This window comes from Phaethon aethereus, assembly GCF_964289735.1.
Source record: "Phaethon aethereus genome assembly, chromosome: 4".
NCBI classification, from domain to species: Eukaryota; Metazoa; Chordata; class Aves; order Phaethontiformes; family Phaethontidae; genus Phaethon; species Phaethon aethereus.
The window spans coordinates 58215315-58224084 of NC_138578.1; the positions used below are offsets into that span (position 1 = coordinate 58215315).

Below are 8770 nucleotides of genomic sequence, written 5' to 3' on the forward strand. Positions count from 1 at the left end.
TCAATTTAATATTCACTTCTGTAGTCATGACGCTGGCTGCAGACCAGTCAGATAGATTTATGCCAAAAAATCCTACACCCATTAGTTTCAGAAGCTGCCTAAACAGGTGCAACCTTTATGCAAATTTCCCATCATAATGAGTCTCAGAAACTGGAAGAACAATTTATATAGAGCTAGCTACAGATTAATTTTCTAAAAAGCTGACATGCTTGAATTACTGCAGTCTCACATTTGTGTAGACACAAGAACAAATCTGCAATGATTCTGCAAAAGTTACTTCGTTTACATTGATTAGTTCACTTAAGAGGTGGTTACAAGTTTAAGCATTGCATCTTTGTCTGAAAAGCCTACAGGTCAGCAATTTGGCTTGGTAAAACATCTTGTTATGATGAGATAACTGCACAGAGTTGCCCCATGACCAGAGTCTGGAGATTTCTTCCAACAATGTAATAGAAGACTATGTCACAAGGTAGGAACTTGGAAGAGTTCTTTTTAAGTAGTATCAATAAAAACCGCCTCTCCTTCAGTCAGCTTGATAGATTTTAATCCCTTTTGTTAAATTCAAAGTGGGCCATATTTTTACATTGAGTATAGTGATCTAGACAAAATGGTTCTACAGGTACATTTAGCAAGTGGAAGAATACTGTCCAAAGTGTACTGCATAGGTATGTGTACCAACTGCTACCCACTGGAGGCATCCTACAGTAGCTATAGTTCCAACTAACATAAACCTACTGAGCACAGACTTCTTAAAGTTTTAATCAACCTCAAACAATCCTTGATTCCTAAAAAGACAATTCTGTATGACTGGGCATGTTTTAGATAGGATGCAGCTACTTTTTTTTTTTTTACCAATTAGCAATACAGCACAGTAATTTTAAGTTTCCATGACTTGCTTTTGATATGCTGAATTTCATATTATCTCCAAGAAAAGCACATACACATTTTTACACAGCCTGGAGTGAGATCAGTGTAAAACCAGGAATTTATAATCATCAGCAGAAGTGCCAGCTGCTCATAATGTTCAGAAAACACAAGTGCCTGAAATTTGGCTATGCAACAGTTGGTGCCAATCTGCTTATAAAGGAAATGCTGCTGAGGCATAGTCTTCTTACAAAAACAGGGCATGAGGGCTTCATTATTAAGTGTTCAACAACAATCCTCAGCTCGGTGAAGAGAGTCCTGAAAAAACAGATTTAAAGAGAGTTTTAAAATCCTACAGCACTTATCAGAAGTATCATCTAAACCTATCTTTTTCATTTGCTTCTTTTCTCACCCCTCACACACTCTAGTTAGCAAGTTCTTTAGATCAACTCAGTGTTGCAGTTATCTTGCAAGAAGTTCAGAATTCTTGTCCTTTAAACATTAACATTTTAATTAACTTTAGTTCAGCGGCTTCCAGCTGACAGATATAAAGACAGTAAAAAAATTCCACCTTCAAGAAACCCCTCCTCCTATTAAAAAAGTAGTAATGTTTTATCAGAAATAGAGTAAGGAGTTGGGAGGTAATTGTGTGTTTGCACTGCTTCTTGCCAGAATGCAAGAACTCTGCGCTCCAGAAGCATCTATTAAAAGACAGACCTGAGAAATAGACCTCACATCACCAGTTTCCCTTAAAACTACATAAATATCAGCAGAAAATCTTGGATAAACTAGTTCTCTTGAAAGTTAGTTTTAGTATTGCACAACTGAAATTATTTCAGATACCAAAGTAGTAAAGTACCATCAGAGATTTTGTTGTTGTTAACAAAAAAAAAAAAAAAACCCACCACTACACATGTCCTAAGAGAGAACAATTGATTTCTTACAAAATAGGAGGCGATTTAAGTTTATGATTCTCAGATCTGTCTTTGCACACCATGGCAGCCAAAGCCACTTACTTCTTACTTTAGCAAACCATTTTCTAATCAGGTAGCGATCAGACCAGAAAGTATGTTCACAAAATCTTACACCGTGCAATGCTCGTCATAAGAAGAGTTCTGAGAAAGCACTGACCCGAACAAATCCTTATAGATTTATGGTTTCAAAGTTTAAAGCAATAGTATTGGCTTGAACAATTTTCAAACAAGATCAATAAGGCCCTATTTCAATTATAATTAACATGACTTATGAATTTAACTAAAGGAGGTAATGAACATGTTTAATATTATCCACAGATTTTTTTCTTCTCTGTCAACATTACGTAAGTTCATAAGTGCCTGTTCATGTATAGACTTAGCCTCAGGTAGGCCCGGAATCTAAAAATAAGGGTGTCCTTCTGGTGAATGGTTGCAGAACAATTCAAAGACTTTCTTCTCCCAAAGAACAGATGTAGTTATGCAAGCATATTCTGAAAGCTCCCACTCAAGGATGGTGGTACATTTCATAAAACTTCAGCTACATGAAATAAATGTAACCTTGAACCAGCTGTTCTTTTTTTTTTAGCATCCAGGTGTATTCCATGTTCTATAATTACCATTTGCAGATTTAGCATTATGAGTTATGCATTCATTTTAGAATGAAAAATTTCTGAATGCCTAAACACTATGCAGTTAAACATTAACTTCTGAAATCAATTTAGTGCTTACCGACAGTATGGATTTCGCCGAGAGGAGTAGCGTAATGTAAGAAACCTATAGTAAATGAATGGCTGGAGCAGACTCCCTTGCCCACTGAAAGAGAATAGAGAAGTAATGCTTAATACTGACCAAAAAAAAAAAAAAAACGAAACAGGACTTTTCCTAACAAAAGCAAACAAACTGCCAAACTGCTTAGGCTCAAAAAAAGCTAATTGGGGTCACATTGGTTCAGATAATCTAGATCTGACAAGAAAAAGAATGTAACACTTATGAAAGCAGAAACTTACATTATAGAATAAAACTGCTCAGTGAAGCAGCTAAAGAAGTGCTGTTCTTGTATTGATTTTATATTTATGAAGTTTTTCTGTCAGTGGGCAAAGAATCACAGAAGTGATGGTGGATGCCTATTCAGTATTAAGACAGAGCTTCCTGGTTAAGTACAGAAATTGGGGTTAAGCACAGAAATTGTCTGACATGAATAGTCCCATTACAGTGAGCTTTTTCAGCTTTAATCGTGGCACTTTGAGTATCTGGACCATATTTCCAGTACCTTTTGCAAAACTTCTCAAAACACTCTGGAGACTATTATAGATGTATTGAGATATTAATGCCAAGCCAATACCCAACTATTTCAGTTACACTGAAATTAGGTTTTGATACTTTACAAGGCTGCTATTTCACATGACAGTGCTGTAAAATAGTGAAAGGGCAGCATACAAACCACACGTAGCAAAGCATAGAAATATCATGGGTGTAATTTTAATGACTGAAGCTTCTGTATATAAGACAATATTAAAAAGCTCTGTTTGAAGATGAACATGACAGTTTCAGTAACTAGAGCTCATTCAAATATGAGCAATATCTTTACCCAGAAGAAAAAAATATAAAATGGAAAAGAAAGTGAGCTACAGGAGGGGGAAAAGATTAAATCTTGCACCTGTACAGTATTTACAAGCAATTTAATATGCTAAAACAGTTTAAAGAACAAATTATCACAACAGCTGCATTTAACCATTGTACTATTTTAAAATGTGGTATATGATCTTTTACAAGTTTCAGTATCTACTAGATGACTTCTCAAGTAGCAACACTTCACATATTCAGTTCTCCAGAGAGAAAAATAAGTTCTCCTAAAGAGAAGTTTGAAGCAATTGAATGTTTCAGATACTGGATACAGAGTGTATCTGTCAGTTGAGAAGTGGCCTTAAATGAAATGGAATCCTTCAGGACTGAAGCATTGAAGTGTTCTGCTGACATATCAAAACATAAAGAAAATTATGCATTCTATCAACTTCCAGAAAGATAAAGCCTCCCTTCTGCTGCCTGTGAGGCTACTCATGACAAAAGCTCTCACCATGCTATAACTTGTATAGAACAAAGGGTGTTATTCCCCCTCCAAATATTAAAAGGCAACGACCCAAACTTCAATGACTGGCAGGTCATTAAGCCCACATGACTTCAGTAGGATTCCAACATGCATATGCTCAAGATCCCTAAAATTAATTCAACAGGCTGCACAGCAGGCAAAACCAAATGGAATCATCAAAAAAAAAAAAAAAGAGACAAGGGTCACTGGTCAGAAGTAACACAGGAGAGGACATAACCTACTCCTGTTTGCACACTTCTAGCACAATGAAATTCCACGCCACTTAAATTTCTGGAATCTAACAGTAAAAAAAGAGAGTTCACTTTCAGTGAAGCTGAAGATCTTAATATTCTAGTACACTGACCAAAAATAAACTTAACTGAACAATGTAGGAGAACACAAGTCACAGGCCTGAAAAATTTTGATTTGACCCAACAGTGTCACCCATGCTATGAAAGGGAAGGGTTCTTTGATGCTCAGTTATATCAGAGTGAATGCTTCATGATGCACCAACTTGAGACGTCTAAGAATCAAATAAATTTAACTCCAAGTTCAAGCCTGGGTCAGCCAGAATCATACAAGTGGAGATCTATGACCCACAAAGAACTCAACTGCAAAAAGTAATCTTGTGTAGAAAGTTACCAATTCTGAAAATATTTATGGTAATTCTTACCTGAAAAGCATAAAAACCGTAGCTGGCATCAGGAAAATTTCATTGCAAGCAATGAATTTTAGAATATTCTGTTGATTAGCATTCAATTTCTCTAGAAGATTTCTCAGAAAGGGTAGACTATTTGAACTTCGTGCCTTTAAAGAAGAAAAGAAGATCACCAGAAAACATACAAGTTACGCCTGTTTTCTCTAGCACAAAGAAATCAAAGTACTAACAATTATAATTCACAACTCATTTCAGCATTTTAAGACTAGATTCTTTAAAGGTATTGAGACTGGTGTCTCAAAGAAAACTAACAGAAGCTTGGAACTACGTAATTACATAGAGTTCAATTAAAAACATGAGGTGTTGCAATTCCCTCACCCACCCATTTTGGGTTCAACTGCACAGAGATGTGCCTCATTCTGTCTGCTAGGACAAAGTCCTTATGGTAGCAAGATAGTCTAGTTAGGAACACCAAAGGTTGGAGTTATATTAAGATGCACAAGACAGTTCACTGAGCAACAGGTCCAACTCGCAAGTATTTTGTTTCCTAGCCTCACCCTGCAATTCCTTATTTTGCTACTGGAATATAACATTACATTTCACAGGCTATGGTTTAGTTTGAAAAGACATGTCTTAAGTTTCAACTTAACTGTTAACACAACATTTGCTTCCTTCAAAGGATAGCATTTGAAGAAAAATAATTAATGTCAACTCCAACATATCATTGAGTTATAAAAGAAGGGGAAGGGGGGAACCAACCCCAAAAAAAGACTTCTCAGATTCTCTGTGCTGAGATTCCATACTACAATTTTACTCTAACTCCTCTAGTGTAGCTAAAGGAAACCATAGCTGCAACTCAAGCCTGTTTATAAATCCCAAGAATACCAACAGTATTAATCATATTATACATCATATCATACTTACATCAAGAACCTTCTTTGTATATGTGGCAGCATGAAGCAAAGAGAATAGCAGAACTGGAAAAATACTCACTGAAACAAGTGTTAAGGAAAACCATAGGCTACAGAAGTGCTTCATTTCTCCATGATGTTATACTAACACAGAAGTCATAGCCTGATGGCTCTTTGCAACAGGTTGGCTGGAATGACCTATACTGGATTAAGACAAGTATATGTCTTAACTATATTTATAGGTCTTCCCTTTGCTTCTTACACCTTCTCTTCTCTGTAACTTCAAAACGTGCATGTAAGCAGGTATGCAAAAGTACAACATACACCATTACGCACCAGCACATCGCTACTGAAATGCATTCTTTCTGCATGAAAGACACGTGAGGTTACTTCTTAAAATCTACCATATACATGTAGTCATATTTACTAAGAGATGCTAAAAAATGTACCAATCTTCACCAAAGAACGCCATTCAGATTTTAGAGAGCAAGAACAAAGACATTCCTCTGCCAGAGACATTTTAAGAGTAGGACATTAAGTGTACATACAGAGTGGCACAAAGAAAAAAGTCAGTTCTTACATGTTACCTTTGATATGCCACAGGAGCAAGTCTTTTTTGCAGACTTTATCTGTTTAATAACTTATCTGAAAAAAAATCTGCTACTGAATGAATGTCTCTCTACATGATATATGCTCTACTTACAGTGTGGAGTCATATACAAACCCTGTACTGGTAATAAATGAAAGTTAGGAACTTCTCAAAGTACCAGATGAGGCTAGTCATAAAATCCACTGAACTTAAGTCTCTGGAAAAGAAAATGTAAGTAGCCAGAGACTGCAATGTACTAGTTATAGAGATTATTAACCTGAATATGGATCAATGAACATAAGCCTCTCCTATTTAACATACAGTATGCTCTATGAATAGCAAACGTATTCTAGTCTAAACTAGCTTTTCAAATCATGGCACAGGTGATGAAAAGAATCAAGTTTTTAAGATATTTAGAAACACTACCAGGGTGACACAAATAAAGGATACTTGTAACAGGGTAGGAATTCACAAAGATAAGAGAATACAACAGGTAGTGGCAGCTGTCCTCCAGCAAAGCCTGGGCCAGAAACGCCCTGCTAAGCTGAAAGTGCGGTAGCCTTTGGTGTAGTCGGAGGGCACTAGTAAGAGCATTTGCCAGCAAGGCACGCTGATAAAAGCTTGCTGCTTCATGCAACCTGCAAATCATCAGAGGAGATGTTACCATATGAACCAAGCCCCTGCTCAGAAGTCTTCCACCCCTGAGAATTGCATCACAATTGCACAATACCTGAAGTATTTCTGTTATTGTACATATGCACTATTACCAAAATACAACTCAAAAACTGGTAACTCAGACTTACTGCAGGTGCCAAAGGCAAAACAACTCAATATATTACTTCATAACTACACATAAAACATGCATTTCCCACTACTTTACAGTCACTCAACGCATCTTCCAAACACACTGAAAAGTGTTTTAAACCAATCTAAAAATCTGTAAATTGTTCTGACAAAAAGCATCCAAGTAAGCTGAACGATAGATATTTACCCTTACATGAAAATCAACTCTATAAAAAGGGAGTGTAGTTACTTTGTAGATTTTTAATGCTATTTTACAATATCACAATACATACCCTAGAAGAGGCAGGACAAATAAAGCTGAGCAGTAAACTGTGAACAAGCGGGAAATCCACATTGCTGTATCCAGCTTGTTAGCCATCAGAAATTGCTACATTAGAAGAAAAGAAAAAACCCAACCCCCACAGAAGTTGGTATCTTAATATTTGTATACAATGATCATTCTTCCCTTCTATATTAAATTGCAAGTCTTTCTCCAATCTTGAAGAGAATCAAACTATAGCTTGAAGCAAAGAGCACCTTTTTGTTCTGTATGAAACTTGACTCATACAATATTACTAACCAGATCAAAAATAACTTGGCTGTCTCAGCATCAAAAGGCTCCTCTGTACATTACAAGGTAATATAGTGGTAAGATCTTGTGCAGAGGTAACTTTTCTAAATAAACCAACCTCACAAGACAGCCAGCTTCAAAAAAATGTATCAGGCAAGGTCTTTAGACCTGACTTATGCATCTATTGCTTTAAGGTTCCTTTTAAGAATACAATTCACACACCTGGGGCTAAATCTCCACACTTCTTGTGGAGAGGAAAAAAAGAAGGGGTCAGGTAAATTTAGCATAGCTACATCATAAGGAAAGTGGCATCGTTTTGGCCTACATATTCTTGGCCTCAGAAAAGAAAAAGGTTTTTAATGGTAATCTAGCACCTCTCCTATTGTTGAGCTCTCCTTAGCCACAGTCCTCTTCACTCCTGACAGTCCTCGTACCAGAAAGGCTTTAATCAAACACAGCATGCTTTTGGCCAGTAGGTGCCAAAGAGTCAAAACAGCAGCTTCCTTTAAACTGAAAGGGCTCAATTTTTTTTTTTTACGAATTTGAACCAGCTTTTGAAGACTGTTCTTTTCCTCTGTGTTCCTAGACCCTTTCTATATGAAAGTCACCTGATAGTAACCGAAACAACCTGCGAACATCTTCGTATCGTTACCTACCGACTTACTTGCACAATATGGCCACAGACGTACAATTATAATCACAAGGAAATAGTTTTGATTGAGACATTTTCAAGAACGGCGGCGCAGCAACAGCACGTTTTCAATAGGAAAGTGAAAGCCCAGCTTCCTCCTCCCCGTACTCCGGCGAGCCGCCGGCCATGCTGCCATTCCAGCAGGACCCTCACCAGCAGCACCACGGGCGTCCGGCCCAGGACCCTCACGCCCCCGCCAAGAGTGGGGAGGCGCCGCGGCCTGCTCCGTCTCGCCACGGCCGGGGGCTCCTTACCACGGCTCCGCCGCCGGCTCCGCCTTGCATGGGCCCGTTCTGCGTGGAGTCCGCCATGGCCACACCTGCGGGGAGAGAAGCGCCTCAGCTGGGGCCGGGACCGCGGCCACCGCCGCCTCGTGAGCCCCCGGCCTTCCTGGCCCGGCCGCCCGCTACCCACCGCAAGCGCCACAACCGGCAAAGCACCACGCAACCGCCGCTGCCACCGCCGCACGCTCCCCGGATACGGCCGGACGTCACTTCCAGCGGGCCGCGGGGCTTGCCGGGCAATGTAGGCTCGGCGACGTGACTCCTCGGACCGCTCCTCTGACATTACAAGGCCTTGTTTGGGAAATGACGCGGGGCTGCCCCGGCCCCTCCCGGGAGTGGCTCCCCCTCGAGTGCGGGAA

General features: G+C 39.0%; 1 protein-coding gene across 1 annotated transcript; it reads right to left on the reverse strand.

Moving 5' to 3' along the window:
* Window positions 1-556: 556 nt before the first annotated feature.
* On the reverse strand, window positions 557-8438 carry TMEM33 (transmembrane protein 33; the record flags this gene model as incomplete). The annotated part of the gene is made up of 7 exons (XM_081999131.1): window positions 557-1182; window positions 2568-2651; window positions 4598-4731; window positions 5507-5574; window positions 6533-6720; window positions 7159-7253; window positions 8382-8438. 7 exons carry the CDS (start codon window positions 8436-8438, stop codon window positions 1053-1055), a joined length of 756 nt encoding a protein of 251 aa, XP_081855257.1. The 3' UTR covers window positions 557-1052.
* Between the last annotated feature and the right edge of the window lie 332 nt (window positions 8439-8770).